This window comes from Martes martes (assembly GCF_963455335.1).
Source record: "Martes martes genome assembly, chromosome: 6".
Classification (NCBI taxonomy): domain Eukaryota; kingdom Metazoa; phylum Chordata; class Mammalia; order Carnivora; family Mustelidae; genus Martes; species Martes martes.
The window spans coordinates 7,267,686-7,292,558 of record NC_137893.1 but is presented as its reverse complement, the minus strand read 5'-3'; the positions used below and the strand labels follow the sequence as shown (position 1 = coordinate 7,292,558).

Here is a 24,873-nt window from a genome sequence, read left to right as displayed (position 1 = left end):
TTATTAATATGATTTTGAACTCATGAATTTAAACCCATTTGATATGTTTCAACCCATCGAAATCATTATTATAATCCATTAAAGTAATTGTAATAATTGATGTTCACATTGTTCCATTTTGGACAGTGGGAACATATTCAAGTTGGCTGAAGTCCTTTTATCACAGCCCAGGTGAGGAGTGTTTCATAACTTCTTTGATAGCTGATGTAAGAAGCTATTTTAAGCTTATGTTATACATCTGCTTGAGATTGGGAATCTGATTTATCTTCAGGGAATTCTTGTTCCTTTTGTTGGGAAGTGCTATTCTAGGACTATAGTACTGGCATTGCTCATTGTAACAGAAGTTGTTGATCATTGTTTTAGTTCTCTTCAAAAATACTTCCCAATTTCATACTATTTTGAATTTTTTACGTAATCTCTCTTGACTTTTCTTCTACAGTGAAAATCTCAATTTGTGGTGGTAATAGAAATGATGGCAATAGAGTCTCAGAGTAGTAGATTATTAGAATATGATGACTATATTCCACAATACATATACAATAATCTCAGAGTAGTACCAGCAGCAGTATGATTACTGAAAAAGTGTAGGCCCCCCCCATCCTTAGGGCTATACCCTTTGGGGGTATACCACCAAATTACTGTGTTTTCAAGATAATTCAATAATTCTTATGATTCTGCCACTAACTAGACGTAGAATTTCTTCTTTCTTTGGTTGTATATTTAAAATAACAGCTTTATTGAGACAGAATTCACATACCATGAAATTCACCATTTTGAAGTGTTCACTTCAGTGGTTTCTACTATATTCAGAGTTGGATAACCAACCACCACTGGCTACTTTTAGAACATTTCCGTCTCCTTCAGCTGCCACCTCCACAGTCCTTCTGCTCATCACCCCAGCCCTGAGCAACCACTTACCTGCTTTCTGTCTCTCTATATTTGCCTGTTTTGTGCAGTTCATATAAATGGAATCATATATGTAGTCTTTTGTGACTGGCTGCTTTCACCTGGCATCTTGTTCTCAAGGCTCACCCATGTTGTAGTATGTAGCAGTACTTCATTCCTCTTTATGGCTGCATAATATTCCATCGTGTGGATGGGCCACACGATCTTATTTCTCCATTCATAGATCTTTGATTTGTTATTTTTAGGTATTGCTTTTTAAACTTAATTTTGTAGGAATTATGAAAAATACTTGGTTTTAAGAGAGAATCTGTGGAATAATTTTCAAGGGAATCTGGTTTCCCTGATAATGATAAGCTTAAAAAAAAAAAGCTGTTATATTCTTCCTTTTTTTTTATATAAGCTGTGTATGCAATTTTCTTTACTTTTAATATATGACCAGTTTATTTTTACCCCTTAAGGTTATACTTATATTAATTTCCTTATTGCTCTCCCCTGCCCCAACATTTTTTGATTGGTATTCGTTCGTTCTCAACCATTAGGATATTGGAATTAATCCTTTTCTTTTACCTGGGCTTTCATTTGAAGTGATTTGCTCTTACTTCCAGTGAAATGCTACGACATTGCATATGCCCTCCCCTTTCTCCTGGGGTTTGATGGGTGTGGCGTATCTGCAATATGGCCATTGTGGACTGAACTTTCTCCCTTATGTTCTCACCTCCTCTTTGCCCCACAGGAGTGTGTGTGTATGTTTCCATTGATGGACATAGAGACAGAGATAAGAGATTTAGATTTAGGTTCATTGTTTTTTACTTTTTTTTTTTTTAAGGCTCTTGTTTTGGTTTTGTATACAGCCTCCTGAGTCATTTTGTTTGTAGTAGAGTCCTTGATAAGGGCTCATAAGACCATTGTTTTCTGAGTTCTTGGCTTTTCCTAACAGTTTGCAGCATTGACTTTTGCAAGTTTGTTTAGCCATAACATCTTTGGCTTGTATTTTCTCTCCTTGAAAAGTTTAATATATATTATTCATTGTCTTCTGGCATGCAGCATTGAGGTTGCAAAGTCTCATGGAAATATGATTTTTTTTGTTTCTGCTTATAAGTAGAGACTTGTTGGTCTGTTTAATTAATTTATAACCTGGATGTCCAAAGGATTGTCTTTTTTCTTTTTCTTTAAACTCCAGTAGTTTACCTGGTGTTGGTTTTTCCACATTGGTGTTTTTGACTACATAGTGCCCTTTTAGTATATGATTTCAGGTTTTGTTTGCTTTCTATGTTTTTGTTTGTTTTAATTTCAAGTGCTTAATGTTTTAACTCTTTTCTGTTTCATTAGTTTGGTTTTCTTCTCCGGGAACCACTGCTGTATGTGTTTTGGATCTACTTTGCCTCTCTGTTAGTGGACATGTCTTTCCGGCAGGCTTTCGCTGTTTCTAGGGTTATTCTGCTCCTTATTTCTCTGCTCAGTAACCCTGTACTGGATTCTGCCACAGTCTTTTTGTTGCTCATTTTTAAACACATTTGTTTTCATGAACTTTAAGGAAAGAGAGAGGTTAGAAAGTGCTAGGGTTTGTAGCTTTGAGCTCCTTCTTCTGAATTGCCAAAACACGTGTTCTCTTTTTTCGAGATCTTCTGGTGCGTTGCCCGCCTACTTCTGGCCCTTCTTGTTCTTTACCTCTACTCTGCTTCCCTGGTCAGTTGGATTTCAGTCTAGCAGGTTCGTCCTGGAAGGGGATTTTAGCTGATAGTTGTAAGAGTTTGGGAGGCCTAAACCACTTCAGCCCTTTCAGACCTATGGCAACCCCTTGACCTCACTCATGACTTTGTGCGCAAATCACTGTTTCCCTCAAGTCCTCAAATAGAAGTAGTGAACTTTCTATTGAATAGTCATTAGTGATTGTGGCACTTGTCCCTTTGGGCCCATCAGATACCCTATTAATCCCCCGTGTTTCCCTTGCACAAGTGCTGATACTACAGGGTCTGGCACGATTCACTTCCCCCCATCTCTTGTACTTTGTAGTTCATGGAGATGCCATTGGACATGTGTCTCAAGGAGTTTTGACTTTGTTGTCCTCATTCTCTCTGTTCTTATGGGGGAACTAAGGGAAATCAAACTCCTGCTGCCACCACTGTCTTTCCAGAATTTCTGTTTCTGTGTTGACCCTGTACTAAATTGCCAATATTTGGTTATTTTTGACTGACTAAAACGGCAGTTTTATATGGCTTAATCTAATATATGGGGCACCTGGGTGGCTCAGTCAGTTAAGCGTCTATCTTTAGCTCAGGTCATGATCTCAGGGTCCTGGGATCGAGCCCCACATCAGGCTCCTTACTCAGCAGGGAGCTTGCTTCTGCCTTCTCTCTGCCTGCCTCTCTGCCTACTTGTGATCTCTCTCTCTGTCAAATAAAATCTTAAAAGAAATAATGTATAGCTCTCTGTTTAGGTTATTAAACCTGTATTAACATTTGGAGTCCTTCCATATGTATATGTTCAAACATATTTTTGTATTTACATTAATACATACTCTAGTTTCTCATATCATTAAGAATTTCTCATATTCATTAAGAATTTCTAAAATAGATGTATAACTAAGAAATTATGACTATAGTTATAGGGGGAGATAAGATGTAATTATTTTTCAGTTTTCTTTAACATTGGGTTATCCATTTTACAACTTCTTCAACTGCTGTATACTTTTTTGTGTATTGATTAGAGATAATTTGATACGTTTCTCTGCTGATCTGTTTACAGTGCTTCTCTGTTTTAAATAAAGTAGGTTTATTAGTAACTTTTGTCATCATTTAGGGCAGTTCTTCCCTTTTATTCTTTTAAAAAAATTTCTGGGCTGTGTTTACTTTTGCATGTTACTTTCTTCTACATTAATTTCATTGAATGAATTTATTAACCTCCCCAAAGTGCCAGCGGGGTTATGATGTAATTACATTGCGTTTTTATTGATGTCTCGATTATTGAGTTAGCCCAGGTTTCCTGAGTTGATCACAGATTTTATACCATATTTAATCCTGTATTTCTCACTGGAAATAATAATAAACAGATGACATAATAGCAAATAATGCCATTCTTGTACTTTATTGACCCTTTCCTCTCTTCTTGTGTTTTTTTTTGAAATAATCGGGAATTTAATACTCGGGTTTTTTTCTTATAGTATGCTTTAAAAAAAAAATACGCCTTTCTAGAACTTGATTATAGTCTTCCACCAAGTTATCATCATGGAGTTGTATCTGCCTGTGTAACTTCTGCTAATTTTGTGGCTTCTCACTTCTTTGGGTATTTTTGTCTTGGGATCTTTATTCTGATTTAAGTTTCATTTGACCAGACCCTGCTGTACTTCCTCAGTAGTTTTTAGTGAAGTTCTTCAGTGAAGATAAGTGAATTGTACTTTGAGTTCTTCCCTGTCCAAAGAGGTATCTTCTTTCTTCTTCGCATGTTAGTGGTATCTTGACTGTGCACAAAGCTCTCCTGTAGCTCCTCCTCCTGTTCTTTCTGGCCTCCTGTTTTATCCTCCCGTGAAGCTCTTAGATCTGACTTCCCTGTGTCTATTTTTCCCTCAAAACTTCCATTCCTTTTTCTTTCGCTCTTTGTCGTGGTGATAATTCCTGTAGTTAATGTCTAAGTTATTAATTTTTACCACATTCATTCTGTTTTCACTGCCTTTATTGAACTTGTTTTGGGAATCTTGGTTTGTTAAATGTTTTCCAGAGGACTTCAGTGCGATTGTGCAGTAGAGTATTTTATGTGTCTCTCCTGTTTCCTCCATTCATGAGTGTTGCTGTTCCGATGCTTTGCCTTGGTTCCCTTAGTTAAAACTGCTTTTGCCTCTTCAGTGCTCAGTAGTTTTTTAATGTTTAATGTCTGTTCCTCATTGGACACGGATTGACCCATCGGGCACCGCCAGTGGGAACACGTTTCCTCCGTGGCAGCGTGGATCTGGCTGTTGGGTCTCCCACGCAGTGTTGTCAAGTAGGGATTGTTCTCTTTCCCAGTGAGCCTGTAGCAGATGGGCGAACAGGCTGGAACACCAGAGAATGCCAAAAAAATTCTTTAGAATTTTATCAGAGAAAGTTTGCAGAATTTTGTAGAGCTTTGAAGAAGGCTTTGACCTGAGATCATTCTGTACACCAGAGGAAAACAAGCGTTTATTATTGCCTAAAGCTTTTAAACAGACTGTCTTAACCCTAACCACGTTGACCACATTTAAAAAATGATGTATCATTTAAAAAATTCCTGGCTGCTGCGGGAAACTGAAGTATGCATTAATTTAAATGCAGAAGTATGTGTTGAGCATAAAAGGATATGAGCAGAGGAGACCAGTTAAGAATTCACTCCATGAGAGAGAGCATAGATAGGAAGGACATGGAGGCAGAATAGCTATAATTGGTGATGTTTTAAACTGAAGAGAAGTTGAAGGGCATCTGGATGGCTCAGTTGGTTAAGGGTCCGACTCCTGGTTTTGGCTCAGGTCATGATGTCAGGGTCCTGAGATCAAGCTCTGTGTTGGGCTCCGCCCTCAGTGCTGAGTCTGTTTGTCCCTCCCCCTGCTCTCTCTCTCCCTCTCTCTCAATCTCTCTCTCTGGGATGGATAGATAAAATCTTAAAAAAAAAAAAAATTGACGAGAAGTTGAGGTTTTTGAATTTGTTGGCCTCTATTTTCTCAATAAAAAGAGAAGGGAAGGTCTTTGGATATGATTGGTCAGGATGATGTTGCCAGGGGTCTAAGGACAGTGGGGAAAGCTCCACATCCCCTGTCTTAAAAGGAAAAACACAAGGCATTTGAAGAGGGTAACTGGAAGGAGGGATGAGCAACTCCGAGATTCCCGGGAACATTGAATATCAGATATTTGAGTGGGACCAGCCAGGTCAGTTTTGTGAGTTTTTTTCTATCAGCATCATTTGGTGTAGCTCAGGAGAGCAATGGACTAGAAGAGTTGGTTGAACCAAGTAGTTTTTGTGTTTATGTAAACGGCTCCCTGGTTTTGTAATCTTTTCTCCAATTTCAATAATTTCTGGTTTTCTCAGTCTGAAGATAATTATGGCTAATAATGTACATAACCTAAAAAATAAAGTGTTCTAATCATTTTAAGTGTGATGATAAAATGTTTGATGCAAATGATGAACTTGATTCTTTTTCTGCTATGATTTTTTGAGAAAAATATGATAATTTGGTGTCCTTGTTATGATTTCCTATTACTTTTAGAACTTCTTGGGTCTGTGTTGAAAATGTTGAATTATTCTAAAGAATATTTTCCTGCAAAATTGTGATTTTATAGATCGTCCGCAAGCTAGAGAATAATACTTGATAACCGCAGCCTTAGGACGTGGTTTTGTATGCTCTCTTAACCTTTGTTGAATTTTTGTTCTAGTTTTCCGAATTTCCACACCCCATGTGGGGTTCCGATTATGTGCAGTTATCCAGGAAGCCACCTTCCTCGGAGCAGAAGTGCAGCACTGTGTCGTGGGATGAGCTGAAGTCCATGGACTTACCTTCCTTTGAGCCTGCCTTCCTGGTGCTCTGTCGAGTCCTTCTGAATGTGATACACGAGTGTCTGAAGTTAAGACTAGAACAGAGACCAGCTGGGGAACCATCTCTCTTGAGTATTAAGCAGGTCTGTTTCAAGCACTCCTTAAAAATATTTAGTGATTACTGTGCTATTCTGTAGGCTTGTAGTTTTTATTTTGGATTGAGGATTTTTTTTTAATTGTTGCAAATAATGAAAATGTTCTTTGTGTGGAGTCCTCAGAGATAAGATTGTGCTTCAACCTTTCTGCCATCACTTCCTTATTCCAAAAGGATTTAAAAGTACGGTGATGAAATGACATAGTCTGTAAACATCAGTCTTTGGAGGCTGGAAACTTAAAAGTCACCTGTTAGAAGTAGTTTAAGTTCCTTAAGTTTATTTATTTTTTGTTCTATTTAAGCTGTGTGGAAACAGATAAATGTCTTTAGAGTATGCAATGGGGAGATGTTTGGACTTTTTGCTTGCTTAGACAGTTGCATGGTTTAAATAGTAATGACAGCTGCTGCTTTCTTGTTTTCATTCATTTTGGATGGGATTCTCTAGGGAGTTTGATACTCCAGAGGTAACAGGAGTGGCTGGAAGCTGTTGTAACTAGCCCAGTGAATGCTGCAGAATGTTTTTTTTATGATATTACCATATCCACTATGCAGAATAAACATGTCAGATTTCGGCAAAAAAAAAAGGAAAGAAAAAGGTATGTTTTTGTCGATTGTGCATGTCCGTCCTCTCATGATGGAAGGGCTAGGAGCTCATCGGTGATGACCGATGGCATCTGGGGACAAGCACAGGCCATATGATAGGCACAGAATAGCACTTGAATTTGTTGGTTTAGCTGGGAGGCAGTGACTTGCGGACCTCATTGTCCTCGCTTCAAGTTTCCGTCCAGCACCGACCAGAGCGCGAGCGCACCACTTCCTCACTCGCTCTGCTGCTCAGCACCTTGCTTCTGGCTATTGTCCTGCCGTCCCCGCTGGCCATGCTTCTCACTTGTCCACCTGACTGCAGTGGTAACTTAGGAAGTTTGGGTAAAATACTTCCCTTCCTCACAAAATGAATACTTGAGGAATGTAACCTGGTAAGACAAGGCAGAGTTTACCTTTTGCTGATGGGGCTATTGTGAGGATGAAACAGCACTTTATGTTAAAATATTTTAAAAAATAAAAATAATACTTAGATGAACGTAGCTTTACTAGGATCAAAATAAAACAAATTTTGGCTAAAATCATTCATAGATTCGGTTATAAGCGAATGTCACCTAAGTGACATCTTTTTTTTTTTTAAAGAGTTTATTTATTTATTTGACAGAGAGAGAGAGATTACAAGTAGGCAGAGAAGCAGGCAGAGAGAGAGGAGGAAGCAGGCTCCCTGCTGAGCAGAGAGCCTGATGTGGGGCTTGATCCCAGGACCCTGAGATCAGGACCTGAGCCTAAGGCAGAGGCTTTAACCCACTGAGCCACCCAGGCGCCCCTAAGTGACATCTTTAACGGAGAAATTTACATCTGAACAGAACAGCTTTTAATAAATTTAACTCTAGCCGTGGATCTCTTATGTGGGTAATTATTTTTAGAACCTTTTAAGGGGGGAAATTATGTTTATAAAAATGATCCATATTTATTTTAGAATATTTGAAAAGAACAGAAAATGATATAGACAAAAATGAAAATTATCCTATTATGCTGCCACTCAGAGATAACCACTGTAACTATTTTGGTATATTTTTCTCCAACTGTTTTTTCTACAGAAGTCAAAGAAAAAAATACATATATATGAATTTTTGCCCTTAAATATTTTTAAAAAATAAGATTTTAATGTCTGCAGGAGTGCTCTGTTACATAGGTTCATCATAATTTATTTATCCCCATCATTTTAAATAATATTATGATAATACATGATAACTATTATGATGAAAAGACTTTAAGGGCAGTCATCCCATGTCAGCCTCCCATTCCTTTCCAGCATTTCCTGCTGGGCCTGCCATGCTGGCACTCAGCTCTTTGTTTAGATTTGTTTTCCCTTGGCTTCCATCTCATTTCAGCAATCGATCCTAGGTTTGATGGTGATTAGAGGCTTTTGATGGTAAAGGTCACAAATCACAGAAGTTGCTATGCTGAATTATTACAAAGATTGTCGTGCTCTGTGGCACGTATGTATATTTGAATCTCTATTATGTTTTCAGACAAAAATCATCAGTTTCGTTTGGGGATTTTTCTCTCCTACCCTTGTCTTATAGAATGCAAACTAGTACAAAAATAGATCTTTTTCTGTGCTTTATTTTCTACACAGATGTATTAGTGGGGGCATATGTTTTCACAAATCGGTGTTTGCCCGTATGATAGCTTCTCTGTGTATTCATGCTATATTAACTACTTTTCTTTTCAGTATTCAGTTCTTGATCAAGACAACTAAGATAGTTACATAAACAGAACTGATAAGGAATTGGAAAGCGTGTTAGGGCTTTCCGAGGTTGCGAGGCTGAGGGGGATGCGCTGAGGGCTCGTGCAGTGACCGACTTTGTGCCCCGCAGCTGGTGAGGGAGTGTAAAGAGGTGCTCAAGGGCGGCCTGCTGATGAAGCAGTACTACCAGTTCATGCTGCACGAGGTGCTCGACCACCTGGAGGGGACGGACTGCAACATGGACGCCTTCGAGGAGGACCTGCATAAAATGCTGATGGTGAGACCCCCGGGGGTGTGGGGAGCAGGGATGCAGGGACGTGTGAATGTGTGTGTGAGAGAGAGAGCAGAGCGCGAGCACGTGAGAGTGAACACGGGGGCGGGGGGGGGGCAGTCTCCAACCTGACCTTGTCATGTAGTATTGGATTAAGTTTGTTTCACCTAAATCCACATTTTAACAAATCCTCAGTGGTTTTTGCATTAGAATTTTTGATGAAGTTTACCTTAGTTCACTGTTTATCGTTAAGAGTCTTCATCTTACAGCAGAATGGCCCAAAATGGAATCATAGTCCGGTCCTGTTGTATGACAACAGGACATCAGCAAATTGATTGTTGTATCACAAATGGCATCAGCCATTTCTGTGTCGCTGCCCGCGCTAGGGCTGGGGAGGCCGGAGTGGACAGTAAGAGGCTTGTCGTCTGCTGGCACCAGGGCATGGGGGGTACTTGCACCCTGAATGCTAGGTGCCAGGGTGGAATCCTGCTGAGGTGCAGGGACGACTTGGAGACGGGTCCTCCCAGCTGGCCTGGGGACATCTGGGAGCTCTCAGCTGAGTCAAGACTTAGCGGAGGAACCACGCACATCTGGGGAATTGTAAATACTGGAATTTGGCGGTCGCAGGCTTACTCTGATTTCTTCCCAAGAGGAGTTCCCCAGGCTTCTCACACCACAGGTGTTGTACTTCCTGGTGCTTTCTAACCTCTGTCCTTTCGCTCCTATTAGTCCCTCCTGGTAGACATGTCCCGTTTCCTTATCTACCCGCTTAAGACTTACTTGCAAGTTTTACTTTTCTCTAGAAAGCTTTATCTGGCACCTTCAGCCTTTAATGTGCATTTTCCCTCCCCGCACTCTCACGGCAGCTGTAATCGGGCCTGTGCTCTTGGCGCTCGGTGATCTGCTGCTCTGCTCCCAGCTTCCCCAGCTAGCCGGGAAGCTTCGTAAGCCAGGGCTCGACGTGGCCCAGAGTGCCGCTGCCCCGCAGAGTGGTAGTACGTAACGACAGGCTGGCGGCATGAGAGATGATTCTGCCATGTGGTGGGTCAATGACACAATGTAAAAATGACAGTGGTTAAGGGCGTATTGTGTTTGGAATGTTTTTTTTGTTTTAAATTTTATTTATTTATCTGAAAAACAGAGATCACAAGTTGGCAGAGAGGCAGGCAGAGAGAGAGAGAGAGAGAGGAGGAAGCAGACTCCCTGTTGAGCAGAGAGCCCGATGCGGGGCTTGATCCCAGGACCCTGGGATCATGACCTGAGCCGAAGGCAGAGGCTTTAACCCACTGAACCACCCAGGTGGAATGTTTTAAAGACCTGTTTTGTGTTATGTCTCACTTATCCTGCCTTGGGATGGCTCCAGCACACCCAGATACCACCCCTACTTCTAGGCTAGAGGAAAGAAAAGAGCAGAAGGAAGAAAGTATCCTCGCCAGCTCAGTCCAGAGCAGTGACGCTCTCTCAGGAGCCACCGCTCATAGTTCCCCTGTGTCGTGTTGGCCAAACCTATTGCCTGCCTCTTGACTGTCGTGGAGGCTAGGGATGCAGATACTTAGCTTTCCAGCCTCTATCGTGGAAGGATAAAAAGAAGAACGAGGGTACGAAGGGGATTTACAATATCTGGCATATCACAAGAAATAGTTTTGAGTTTGAAATTATTTCCTGTTTGAGGGAGCATCTGTAAAAGACCAGAGTGTGTAAAATGTGGCTACATTTTGAAATACTATTTATTTCTTAGGTCAGAAAAGTCTTTTGTCATTGAAAAGTCATGGTAAAAGCAAAAGCAAATTATTTTCTCTCTCTCTTTCTCTCACAGTGGATGGTTAAAGTAGGAGTTGAAAAAGCCAAAAAATGCTTTGCTTTCTGAACTGTCTTTGGTGGTTTTACAAAGGCACCCACAGCACCCTTTTGCATGCGGTCACTGGGGCAGGAGGGAAAGGAATGGGGCAGGTGAACTGTGCAGGTGAACTGTGCCCTCCAGGTCCTTCAGCTTCAGTGTCCGTGGTGAACCTGGGGGCCATCTGAAGTGTAGGGGAAGGAAGTAACTCCTTAGAGCCTCAAGTGCTTAGGATTTAGTCTTGGTTTTGCTGCCAATGAGCCATGTGGGGCAAGATCTGCCTTTGTTTAATCTAACTAATTTCACAGATGAAGAGCTAGAAATTACCAGTGACTTTAAAATTGTGTCTCAAAGTATGCTCAGTGGCTAGTGGCAGGTGCATATTTTGAAAACTGGGGGAACCCAAACAAAATTGGTGTTTTCGTTAGGAGGGAGGGAGAGAATGGCCTTTGAATGATCAGTTACATTATGTGTACCACAACACCCTTCTCTGGAGCCTTACCAAAAAAAAACAGCAAAAAGAATGAAGAGTAAAGAATGAAATTCCATGTTTAGTAAAGGAGGAAATTAACTACACTGCTCTCCTCTCCTTACCTCCAGAAAACTCTTAAAATTATTTGCCTTGAAATTTGGGCTAAAATGAGGGTGGGCCCAAGCTCTAAATATCTCATAGCCCAGCCAGGGATTCATTAGAGCTGGGATATCTGGGGTGTGAATGGTCAGGAGAGAAGCAGGAGGAGTCCCCATGGAGGACTTGTCAGGGGCAGATCTGCAAGACAGGGGAGCAGAAGTGGAGACACTTCCCAGAGCCGCCAGAGCATGTCCTGCTGGCTTAGGAGGAGTGTGAGCTTCCCAGGGTGAGGGGAAGCGGAGGTCAGCAGGTCGCCATGCGGAATCTCTGTGACTTCGGGGGATTTACTTTGTGTTACATCATCACCCTGACTGTGTGCAGGTCTGGGGACGTACCTTGGTGAGCGTTCGCTTGAGGCAACAAGCCATATTGAAGCTGTCCGCTGTCTTAGCTCATTTCTCTGGGCCTGGCCTTCAAAAGAACCAAGACAGTAAACACGATAGAGATGTAGGAACATGTGAGCGATCGAAGGAAGCCACGTTAAAAGAGCCGAAGAGGAATGAAAATGTGACACTGATGGATAAGATGTGGCAGTTGCGGAAGTCGCAGGAGGGAGGGCCGGGACACACGCAGCTGGGGTTCCTGCTGAGGCCTGGCTCTTGAAGTGGGGTTCGTAGTGAAGGCTGCGGGTCCAGGGAGAGTTTTTAAATTGATGTTACCAGAGACCATGTGAAAGCCTTTGGGACTGATTTTGTTAAGGGAAAGAAATGAACAGAATTATGGGCATATCAAAGAAGAGGGAAATCTCTAGTGCGAGGTTCCTCGGACGCCGTGAGGAGGTGGGTCTCCAAACACAGGTGTCGAGATCGGGAGGAAGCTTCGCTTGGCCACTGCTAGGAAGGAGAGGACGGCATGTCACATGTGGCTGTGCGTTTTTGGTATTGAGAAGATGAGAAGTTTCTATCTCGTGCCTTTTTCCTTCGCTAGGAGGGGTGAGATGGGTGAGGGTGGGCACCGGCTCTTCGAGAAAAATGGTGGAGTTTCAAACTGTCCTTATAGGAAGGAGGAGAGTGGGTGGAAGGGGGCACGTAAATGTTACCAGAAACGTACACCCTGTGGTTGGGATTGTGACAGGTAGAGCAGTGGCTCGTCCCTGGCCCGTGACACTCATGTCCTCAGCTTCCTGAGTGTGGGCGTGGGGCATGGGCTCGTCAGGCTCATCGTGCTTTGGGGGTTTGGCAGGCAGGTGAGCTGAAAAGAATGGGCGAGGTGGCAGCGTGGGGGGTGGCAGCAGCAGGGGCATGGGAAGGGTGACCGTGTGGGTTCTAAGCTGAATAAGGAGGAAGCGGGTAGAGCAGGGGGTAGTAACCTGGAGAGAGAAGAGAAACCTGCGGCCTGGAGTTCAGGTAAGGCTTAAATTTAAGAGAACAGTCGCAGAGGTGATAGTTGGACAGAAACCTGGGAGGAGGACAGGAGGTTTTATTATTTTTATTTTTTATTTTTTATTTTTTAAGATTTTATTTATTTATTTGACGGACAGTGATCACAAGTAGGCACAGAGGCAGGCAGAGAGAGAGGGAGGAAGCAGGCTCCCTGCTGAGCAGAGAGCCCAATGCGAGGCTCCATCCCAGGACCCTGGGATCCTGACCTGAGCCGAGAGCAGAGGCTTTAACCCGCTGAGCCACCCAGACGCCCCAAGGAGAGGAGGTTTTAGAGTCAGCGTGTTTGGATTGATGATTTGAGGCCTAGAGGTGATTCTGTAATGACAGGTCTGGGGTGAAGGACAGTGTGGTGGCTGAGCCTGGGACGGAGAGAAGATGATGTGAGATGTCGGATGTGATGACGGAGGACGGACAGCTGGAAGTCAGTAGGTGACAGTATGCAGAAAGGATTCAGTGGTGTATCTGGTGACGTAAATCTTAGAGGGGCAGTTATTTCTTTTGTTTTGGTTTTAAATAAGACCGTAAGAGCAGTGGTTCGAAAGGCACCGCGGTGCACAGGACGATGCCAGCTGCTAGCAGCCCGTGAAGTCCGTGGTCATACGGGCGCCCCGTGGCAGGGCTGTACGAGACGAGGGCTGTCTTCAGGAGACAGCCAGATTTCAGGGAGGCCAGGGATAGGAAGCAGCACTCCCGAGAAGCCAGAGGAGCGTCCTGGTCTCATATTTAAGAGATTTATTTTATTTGGTGAAGATGGTGGTAGACCCATAAATTGTAGGTTCCACGTGTGCGGACACCGGCATTCTGAAGTGTTCATAAAGGACCCCAGGCTGCGGATTCCCACCGTGCAGTGGCTGCTGGAGGCCCAGAAGACCGTTTTCTTAAAATAAAGACCTGAAGTTTGCCTACTGAAACTTAGTACTGGATTTCAGAAAGCATTCATTCCAGCAAACTCTGAGAGGTAGCCTGGTGAGATAGCTGAGGTCTGAGACTAAATACAGAGCCCTGGGAGCCTCCGGGCAGAGGAGAAGCAAGGCAGCTCCGGGTGGGAGGGGAGCGGGGGCAGCAGGAGATGAGGCCGGCATCAGGGCTCGCCGTTTGAACAACACGCAGCGTTCGACGGTGGTGGAAGAGTGATACGTTCAGTGTCCCGGGACAGGGAGTGTGTGGCTAAGGTACTGCATGCTCAGCAAGTTGTCCTTTCGGTAGAAGAATCCAGTGGCAGTGAGGATTTGTAATCTAGCAGCTGTGACCCTGCCTCGAGAAAAGCTGATGGAGAGAAACCCCAGTATGCAGCGGATACATCAAAATAAGGAGTTAGGAACGGGAAGGCTGTTAGGAACTGGGTATTTTGATTAGAAATCATAATTTATATGTCATAAATCTTGAAAAAACACTGTCGTAGAAATCTGGGCGTCAGGACGGGATGGTGGGGAAAAGTGTGTTCATTCCCTCTCAACACAGAAGATACTGTCTAACGTTAAAATAAGGAGTTAAACAAGTAACAATCCCAACCTCTTAAAGGAATAATGTTCACAATATATTAATAATGAATGTTTTGGGGTGCTATTATTTTGATTCTTTTTTTTTCACTTCTGTGTAGATTGTGAACATTTTATTTTGTTGGTGATCTGTAGAGATTGGAAATAATGTGCTGAGTTGCCGGGCAGTTGCATTGTGCAGTTTAAGAGACATCCCCATTTAGACGGCAGTTCTGCCGTCTCTTCTCTCTGTGCTCCGTGCTCGGCGACCTCCTCACCCGGCTCTTCTGATCTGTAGCTTCCAGGTTAACAGAGGTGAAAGTCGGAGCTGCTGAGTTCCATTCTCAAGTATCTCCTTTATGTTTTTGTATTTTAAGGTGTATTTTGATTACATGAGAAGCTGGATCCAAATGCTGCAGCAGTTACCTCAAGCATCCCATAGTCTAAAAAACCTGTTAGAAGAAGAATGGAATTTCACCAAAGAAATAACCCATTACATCCGGGGAGGAGAAGCACAGGCTGGAAAGCTTTTCTGGTAGGAACCCTTGTGCTCCTGCGTGCGCCTGCTGGCCTGTTTGCCTGTTCAATTATGTGCACGTGACAACCCGTCCTGTGTGTGTGTGCGCCTCTTCCCTGGGTTTTGGGGTCCTTCGAGTGGGGATGCTCAGCTGGGGGCGAGTTGCCCCATGAGGACATTTGGCAACGTCCGGAAACAATTTTGACTGTGGTGATGGAAGGTCGGACTGATGAGAGGCCGCAGACACGGCTAAACATCGTGCAGTGCATGGGGGAGCCCCCCAGACCAAGCATATTCCACCCAAAATGTCAGTTCTGAAGTTGTGGAGCCCTGCCTTAGCGTAAACCCTCTTAGGCCTCTGAAGAGTAGCACAGGACTGTAGACCTGCATGCATCAGTCTCGGTGGGGACACGGGGAACCCAAGGTATGCATTTCCCGAGACTGTTCTAGGATGTTCTAGTAAACACAGAATCTCCTTATGAGGCACGGGTTAGACATGTAAGCAGAGGAAAACCCTGAGGGAGGGGGTGTGGTTGCAGGTGTGTGTTTGGAAACGGAACGTCTCTTGTCCAGGAGTGGACGGCTGATGGTGGGGTGCACCTCAGTGGCCCTTGCCGGCCCCCCCCCCCCCCCCCCCCCGCTGCCGGCCCCCTCGGCTCTAGACTCGGCCGTTGTCGGTGTGTGCCGCCTCGTCCGCCGTTGTAGTGCTGCTGTCTCCTTTCCGTGCGTCCCTGGCACCCAGCCTGGAGTAGTTTCCCCTCCTTGCTGTGTGTCCTCCGTGGCCTCGGCTCGCCCGGCTCTCTTCCCGCTGCGGAGGCGCAGTGTCCTTGACTCCGCCATCTCTGTGCCCTGCTCAGGACCTTGGCTCCCCCTTCTGCCCTCCCATCTGTTCGGTTCACATCCTCCTCACATCCTCTCCGTCTGTATTTCCAGGGAGCCGCGAGCTTGCTGTTTTCCAGAGCTCTCCAGCCCCTCAGGCCCTGACTCCCCGGGCATCTGCCTTTCCTGTCCATGTTGCATCCCAGAGTCAGTCTTCTGAGGAGGCGCCTTCCCTGTCCATTGCAGCATCTCACCTTCTCTCAGCCGCCTGTTGTCTGGCTCAGCCTGCCGTTTCTTCTGTGTGCACTTTCTGTCCCCAGGCTGGGCCGCCTGCAGAAGAGATTGTTTTAAAGGTCACTGTTTATTTGCGCTACAGATTCAAGCGATGGGATTTCCCTGCCTCCCCATTGCCTCCTGTGAGTCTCCTTGTTTCTTTCTGTGCGGTGGGGGCTCTGGCCTTGGCCTGCACCAGCCTTGCTCCGAGCAGCTCACAAGCTTTCCAGGCCCCCGTGAGGGTCTGCTCCCGGGCACGGTCGTCCTCGCTCGGCCCAGCCTGCGGTGTCACCCCGGCGCCCATCTCCTTTACGTGCGGTTTCGCCCAGGCTCCGACAGTCTCCCAGCCATCCTGACTGCTCTCTTTGTCTCACACGCCACCGCTGATCCTTCAGGAAAGCTCCAGAATCTGACCCCTCCGCACCACTTCCCGTTGCCACTCTTGCCACGCTGTTCCTTCTCACGTGCCCGCAGGCGCTCTCCAGGAGTCTCTGTGCTCAGCTCTTCGTCCCTTTGGTCTGCTCTCAACACCACAGCCAGGGGGCTGGCTCACACGCACCTCAGACCATTTTCCCCTGTTCCAAAGACTCCCTGGCTTCCCTGCTTCCTCAGTGAGACGGGGAGTGCCAGACGCGGCCGTGTCTCTGGGCCGCTGTCGTCCCCCCCTCCCTGGCTCTCCTGGGCTGCTGTACAGCCGCCGTGGCTTCTGGATCGTGTTCCCAGGCGGGGCATGCTCCTGCCTCGGGTCCTTTGCACTTGGTGCTCCCTCTGCGTGGACTGCTCTTCCCCCACTTCCTTTAATGACCCATTTTGTACTCCCTTTGGGCCTTTGTCTTAATGTCATCTTCCCCGTGTTTAACATGGCAGTTCCTTCTCACCAGCACTTCTGAGTTCTCTGCCCTGGTTTATTTCTCTCCGTAGCACTTGGCAGTATCTGAACTATATCTTTCTCTTTTGTATTTCTTGTTTTATCCTCTGTTCACTGGAGGGATTTTTATCTGTTCTGCTCCCTGCTGCTTAGTACATAACCGATGCTCAGTGTTTGTGGGGTAAACCCGTCATGGATATCCCTGTATACTGTCGTTCTTGACAGTGGGCTTGTGATCGGTCACTTTCCCACCGGGTTACTTTTAAAGCCCGGCCTCTTTGCCCACCAAATAAAGGTCGAGTTAGCGTGACACACGAGGCCTTGCCCGTGTGGCCCCAGTGGACTTTCTTGGTCTTACTCTACCACCTCTCTGCTCCTTTCACATCGTGCAATTTCTTTTTACAGCCAGGTCTCTTGCTTAACACAGCTTCATGCCTTTTGTTCATATTCATTCTTCTTCCTGGACTTTCCTTCCTCTCCTCCATTCCCTTCCTGACCGAGCTCCTCTTCCCACTGCTGATGTCCGGTTTCCGTTCTGCATTGCCTGCGGGCCCGGTGCAGCCAGGCCTGCTCCTGGGTTCGGTCTCCTCTGATGAGTCCTCTGACCCTGTTTCAGTGTCTTTCTACTAGCCAGGAATTCCTTTCCTTGAGTGAAGAGGTCAGTAAGCTGCTGGTGAATCTTTACTCTACTGATTTAGTTTTGTTTTATACACTCAGGCTCACATCTTAACCCTAGCATTTAGATTGTGTACTCGACAAGAAGCATCGGCAGTAGGGAACATTTCACGCTGATGGACGATGGAAAGCTAATTGTGAGGGAAATTTGTAAAAACAGGTGCATTTAAGAAATTCACTTTGTTTTCTTGTGCTATCCTTTAGTTTATTAAGCTTTTAAAAACAGCTTGCCTTAGATCTATATTTGAGACTATTTTATACCATTTTGGACGTTTAAGATGAGAATTACACTTGTATAATAATTATATAGCTGCTCTGAATATAATTTAAGGTGTTTTTTTTTTAATTTTATTTATTTATTTGACAGACAGAGATCACAAGTAGGCAGAGAGGCAGGCAGAGAGAGGAGGGGGAAGCAGGCTCCCCGCTGAGCAGAGAGCCCGATGCAGGGCTTGATCCCAGGACCCTGAGATCATGACCTGAGCCGAAGGCAGAGGCTTTAACCCACTGAGCCACCCAGGCTCCCCTATAATTTAAGGTTTTAAGGTTTATGATAAAACCATAGAAATAGAACAAATGTAGATACTTGCCCATAAGTGGGAGAGCTCCTCTTTTTCACATGCATCACGATTTTATGTAGAGGAAAATTCTTACTGTTGTTGATTGTCAAACTGTTTAAACAGTAGGTGACCCTCTCAGTGTCTTTTTCAAGAATTAGAATGAGCGAGGACAGGTTTTCTTCCCTGGTTTACTTTCGTGTCCTTGTTTCCTAGTGACATCGCGGGAATGCTGCTCAAGTCGACAGGAAGTTTTTTAGAGGTCGGCTTGCAGGAGAGCTGCGCGGAGTTCTGGACCAGCGCGGACGACAGCAATGCCTCTGATGAAATCAGGTGCGGCCCCGCTCCTTCCCTTCCCATCCCTTACTTCATGGAGTTCTGCTTGTGGTGATGAGTCTAGAACGGGCCCCATTCAAACCCAACCATGTTGGACCTGAGGCGTTTCCATAGGAGACCTAAGGATTTCTATTGATTACTGTTTTATCTTTTCATGGGCTTGCTTAGGATTTTCCTTGAAATTTTCTTGGAAGATGAACTTAGAATTTAGTTAGCCTAATGAAAATAGTGACTTTAGAGAAAGGGAGAGACAGTGTAAGTTGACTAAAAATGTTTAGAGCGAATTCATCCCTGTGTCCTAGAATGTCTCTAATTCAATAATTATGTTTCTGTCTCCCCCCACCTTTGTAGCAGTCCACTAATACATTTAATGGGCACTTGGCACGTTTCTGTTTTTATGCATGGCTTCTTCCTTCTGTTGGACTTTAAGCTTGAGTACATGAAACCATGCCTTACACATCTGTTGCATTTCCTCCAGTGTCATGAGATAGTATTCAGGTTGGATCAGGTTCAGTTGCTGTTTCTTTGGGGTTGTCAGCCATACAGCTTTTCTGTGACCAATTACGAGCTGTATTGTATGATTCAACCTTAGGAAACGCTCAGGGGGAGCTGACTTCTCTAGAGCTGAAATGTTTGCTCTCGTCATCCAAAATTTGATGAGAAACACATTTTGGGTTTCAGAACACCTGAGATGTCATCATGCTAGGGTTAAAGCAGGAAGTGTCCACACAGATTCTTAACCTGGGACAGTGCTGAAGAGCCGAGAATCAGAATGAGTCAGTTTCTAGAAGGTCCTGCAGTTTTGACAGCAAACACGGTGAATTCTGAATAAGCAGGGAAAATTGGAGATCAGAGATGGTGAAGTAGAGAATGGCTCTGATGGTGCTCTGGTTGTTTCCGCGCAGTGTGCAGTGGTTGATGGGGCTGACTCTTCACCACAGAAGTCCCCGAACACCATATAAGAGAGTTCTTTGAGGGAAGTTCTTTGAGGGAAGCCAGTTGTTAAATGTTCACCAGCCTGCCACAGCGTGTATATATTCCTTTTTAGTAAGATCCTGAGCTGGGAGTCAATGTAAGAACTTTTTCTCAAACTCCAAGAAATTATTGTAAGGAAATCTTTTGAAAATTAAGCTTACAGTTAATTGAAGGTTATTGTGTGTGCCTTATTTATTTGAAGAATATAAGTACTTTCTAGAAAACCACAAGAGAGCAAGCTTCTGAATATTTCAAGTACATTCTCAATAATCGCTTGCTCCCATTTATCCAAATCTTCACTCTTTATTAATGTGATTTAGAATTTGCTTCATCTTTATTGCTGTCTATTTCCTAATGTACTCTAATGTACTCTAACTGGATTTTAATCAACTTGGCAGGAGATCGGTTATAGAGATTAGTCGAGCACTGAAGGAGCTCTTTCACGAAGCTAGAGAAAGAGCCTCCAAGGCACTTGGATTTGCTAAAATGTTGAGAAAGGTGAGTTAACTATCCCAATTGATTTTTTAAAATTGTTCTTTTACCTTATTTTTTTAACAAGCTAACCCTAAAGAAGTTTCTTTGTTACTGTGATCCTAGGACCTGGAAATAGCAGCAGAGTTCACATTTTCAGCCCCAGTTAGAGACCTTCTGGACGTTCTGAAATCAAAACAGTATGTTAAGGTAAATATTAAAGATGGTATAATTGGAATATTTTGCCTTTCCTGTTTTTTTCTAAAGCAGGAAAACCTTCTCTTCATGGTCCGTGTAGTAAATATTTTAGGCTTTGCTGGCTATATATCGATCCCAGTAATAAGACTTTCTCATAATTTTTCAATGAAATAATCAGAAAAACAAAGTTTTTCGTATTTACTAACTTACTATTAGAATAAAGTAACCAAATATTTATCATACTATATTAAAATTAGTTGGGATGCCTGGGTGGCTCAGTCATTAAGCATCTGCCTTCTGCTCAGGTCACAATCCCAGGGTCCTGGGATTGAGCCCGGTGTTGGGCTCCTGCTCTGTGGGAAGCCTGCTTCTCCCTCTCCCACTCCCCATGCTTGTGTTCTCTCTCTCGCTGTCTTTCTCTCTGTCAAATAAATAAAATCTTTTTTTTTTTTTTAAAGATTTTATTTATTTGACAGAGATCACAAGTAGGCAGAGAGGCAGGCAGAGAGAGAGGAGAAAGCAGGTTCTCCGCTGAGCAGAGAGCCTGATGCGGGGCTCGATCCCAGGACCCTGGGATCATGACCTGAGCCGAAGGCAGAGGCTTAACCCACTGAGCCACCCAGGTGCCCCCAGATAATTGATTTTTTTAAAAGATTTTATTCATTTATTTGAGAGAGAGGGAGAGAACATGCACATGTCGGTGTGTGTACCTGGGGGGGAGGGACAGAGAGGGGGGGAAGCAGACTCTCCACTGAGCAGGGAGCCCGATATGGGGCTCGATCCCAGACCTGAGTCGAAGGCAGATGCTTAACTGACTGAACCACCCAGGCGCCCCTAATAATTGATTTTTAAGTCGTTGTTTTGTTTTTACCCTCACATTTTCTGAAACATTTCAGAGTTTTTACAGGGACTTCGGCCATCAGTGCCCCACTCATCACTAGAGCCCCTTTCTGAGTCCTCATCTTTGCTACCATTTGTTTGAGACTTAGTACTTACAGATTCTGTGTATGATATTATTCCTGGAAATTTGATCCCAGGCCCACAGTTTTATCCTCCCTGCAGTTATTGTGATTTGCACAACAGTGTCATGTATGTGTTCTTTATTAAAGTGATCTTTAAAAGGCTTCTTAGGATGTCCCCACCAAGAATGATTAGTGACTCCGTACTAACCTTTTTTGCCTTTTTGCTTAGTCAGATGACCTTCTGTAAGCATCACAAAGTAGCACTGACAGGTTGTTTTAGGCTGGCGTTCCTCCCCTGATGGGTGTTTTCTTGCTTCTTGAAAATAAAGCAGTTAGAGGATGCTCAGTGAGTGGAGAAGCCTTCCCAGGCCTCCAGCACAGCACTCCTGTGCTCCACCCCAGCCTGCCCCAGTCCTGCTCCAGTCACAGGGGACTGGGGCTCCCTGCAGTGTCCTCAGCGCTGGCCTCCCCACACCCGCATGTCTTTGTTTAGTTCTGTGTATTTCAAATAACATTTTTATAACATGTGACATTCCCTAGTCTAAGACGTGGGATCATTTCTTCTGCAGGTACAGATTCCTGGCTTAGAAAACTTGCAGGTGTTTGTTCCAGGCAATCTTGCCACAGAGAAGAGCATTATTTTGCAATTCCTCAATGCAGCCGCGGGAAAGGATTGCTCCAAGGAGTCAGATGACGTCCTGATTGATGCCCATCTCCTGCTCACCAAGCACAGCGAGCGCGCTCTGGATCCGCAAGACAGCTGGGCCACGTGGGAAGCACCGCCGGTCAAAATCGTGCCTCAGGTGGAGACTGTCGATACTCTGAGAAGCATGCAGGTGTGTGTCACTGCCAGTCCCATATCCGCTACTCCCACCCCTACCTCTGAAAATATTTTAGGGAAGATAAGTTTTTAGCAGGTCCTGAGGGATTGGTTTAACTGCCATAGTCATCTCAAGTGTAGACTTCCCCAAAATATGCCTCAATGTTTTAAAAATTTTGTATCACAACTTGTAGTAAAACATTCCTTCAAATTCTGTATGTTAAATTGTATTGGATTATTGGAAATATTTATATCTTTACTTAGTTCAGCCGTGATCTGTATGCTCATGATCTAAAAGAAATTCTCTCCCTCATTTAATTTGCAATTCAGAAATTCTGCTTCGTCACGTACTCTGGTTTACTTGTTATTAGTTAACATTCTTGTAGTAAAGGCTCTTACCTACCCACCCAACAGGGATCCCATGGTGATCTGTAAAACTCATTGATTAAAACCCAGAGGAAGGCTCTCATGTTGTCTGTGTTCCCCTCGGGACAGTGGTGCTGAGTGCTCGAGTGAGCCTCAGACTGGCCTGACCAGCGTTGAGCACCCTGGCTTACTGTCCTCTCGACTTTACACCATCTCTCGCTTGTTCTCCACGTGTCATCAGATGGTGCTCTGGCCACTCAGTTGTTGAAGCCAGAATGTGACAGTTAATATAGACTCATCTTTTTACCCTGCCCGTTCATCACCAGCCCTAACACACGCAAAGCGTTTCCTGTCAATGACACTTTCTCTGCAGCCAGAGCCATTGCCATGATCAGACTTTGTCATCCCGGTCCTGACCCAGTCCGGTGTTTCACTTTCAGTTCCCTGCTTCCAGCCTCACTTTCCCTCCTCCAGGTCTGTGTGTGTGTGTGCACCATGTGCACACGTGTGTTTTGGTACTCTGAGATGATCATTATAATATGTAACTCTGATCACATCACCCACACTTCTATGCAAGATACTGCAGTGACTGTCACTTAGAAGGAAAAGATAACGAAGTGTCGATTTTGTCTGTCTCACGGAAGGTGACTCATCTCACCCTCTCTTATTCCTGCATTTTCCAGCTTCACAGGCCACGCTCCAACCCACCCACGCACATACACGAACACATGCACTCACACATGCACACACACACACCGCTGCAGGGGTCTGAGTTACTCGCAGTTCTAGGATGTTTGAGAGGCGCCATGCCTGCACGGTTCCACGGGATTCTTCCACATTATGGGAAGACCTCAGACGGCAGTGCCCACTGCAGCGCATGGCTCCCACGGCAGGGAGTAGCTGTGCTTGCAAACTCCTTTCGGACCCCGGGGCTCCTGGCCTGGCCGCCCTGACGAGCTTGGCGTTGTTTTCGGACTAGGGATTGACCTAGAGAGGGAAACCGTAAGTGGGTCTGTTTTTAAGCCCTGTGCTTGATTCTCCTCACAGGTGGATGATCTTTTACTAGTGGTCATGCAGTCTGCCCAACTCACCAGCCAGAGAAAAACTTTCCAGCAGTCCATCGAGGGACTCATGACTCTCCGCCAGGAGCAGACATCCAGTCAGCCGGTCATTGCCAGAGCTTTGCAGCAGCTAAAGGTATGTCACCACCACTCCGCCTGAGCTCCTTGATTCGAGTGCGACAGTGTCATCCACCCAAGGGACCTGAAGTCTTATGTGGTTGTTAACCATTCTCCCTCTTCCGGTACACATTGTCCCGTGTCTTCACTACAACCTCCCAGATCTCTGTTGGAATTGTAGAGTGTTGGAATTGGAAGGGATAGAATTTTGACCAGTTATGTGACTTCTGAATGGCCACATGGTTGGTTAGTAGCCAAGCTGATACTGGAATTGAGGTCTCCTCACTCCTAATGCAGGTTTCTTTCTTCTTTAGCAGTCGGGAGTGTTTGCTAGAGGTACTCCAAATCTGTAATGTGTGACCTAGGAGAAGATTTGTTTCTTTTATTTAACTGATAATCCAGCCAAATTAAATGTAGTAGAGTAAGATGCTTGTAGACAGGCACTAGGCGTTCAGAGTTCAGGGCAAGCCGGAGCCTCACCTGCTTTCCTCATTATTTCCTGTTTCTGCCATGTCTGCCTTGTTTTCTGTTCATCGGTCTTGTTCTGAACCACACGTACCACAGCCCATCAGTTATGCCAACTTCGTCATGTTAGGGCTTGACTTCTTGAAGAAGAAGCACTTCTTGAAACCATCAGTGGTTTGATAAGCGATTGTTTCTTCTGCTAGGCTGACTTGTCTCATTTACCTAGAAGCACGGTCTCTCCATTGCCATCCCACTTGAATGCCAGTGCAGGGGACTTTTGTCTTTTCTTTTAGTTTAAGTCCATGGACTCTGGAGAGTGCAGAATGCTGTAAGATACTGATTATTCTTGGGCATAAGGAATTTGGTGAATTCAGTGTGACCTGAACTAGCACACTGAAGTACTGAACGGGGAGACATTAGATCCTCGTGGTCGCATCTGGGAGTTGACACCATGGGGGCATTTCACTTTGGAGGATTTCAGAAGATAAAAACTGGGAAGGAACACTTGGGCATCGGCGTCCCTGGGTCAGGGTACTGGGAATGCTCGCTGACTATCCAGTAGTCTGATCTGACTAGATCTTTTGTGTATGGTGGAAAGTCATGGGAGATAAGGCTGATAAAATCAGGTGGGCAAAAATCAGGCTATTGAGAGCTTTGGGATTTTATTTTTTCTAAGCCTCAAAGAGTATTTGAATGTTTAGGAAGAATATTTCGGAAAAGCCTGTAGGGGGATTGCCCAGTGGAGACCATGTGTCTGTATGTGTGTGTTTAAGGGTGAGTGGAAGGGGGTCCAGTTTGGGGTGATTATAGTCCTGCTTAAGGGAGACAGCACAGCCTGAACTAGGACAGGGTTTTCCACCCTCTGCAATATTGATGTTTCGGGTCAATAATTCTTTGATTTGGGGAGTCGTCCTATTTCGTAGGATGTTTAGCAGCATCTCTGATCTCTACATGCTAGTTGCC

The 24,873-nt window shown here is 44.7% G+C and overlaps 1 protein-coding gene across 5 annotated transcripts in view; it reads left to right on the top strand.

Moving 5' to 3' along the window:
* Nucleotides 1–24,873, top strand: part of MAP3K4 (mitogen-activated protein kinase kinase kinase 4) — a 113,414-nt gene that overhangs the window by 62,092 nt on the left and 26,449 nt on the right. For all 5 annotated transcript variants that reach the window (XM_080805530.1, XM_080805531.1, XM_080805528.1 and 2 more), the window contains exons 4-11: nt 6,282–6,524; nt 8,962–9,108; nt 14,808–14,965; nt 18,356–18,472; nt 19,849–19,948; nt 20,048–20,131; nt 21,651–21,917; nt 23,315–23,464. In XM_080805530.1, the coding sequence (XP_080661656.1) occupies nt 6,282–6,524; nt 8,962–9,108; nt 14,808–14,965; nt 18,356–18,472; nt 19,849–19,948; nt 20,048–20,131; nt 21,651–21,917; nt 23,315–23,464 (1,266 nt within the window). The remainder of the gene's footprint in view (nt 1–6,281; nt 6,525–8,961; nt 9,109–14,807; nt 14,966–18,355; nt 18,473–19,848; nt 19,949–20,047; nt 20,132–21,650; nt 21,918–23,314; nt 23,465–24,873) is intronic.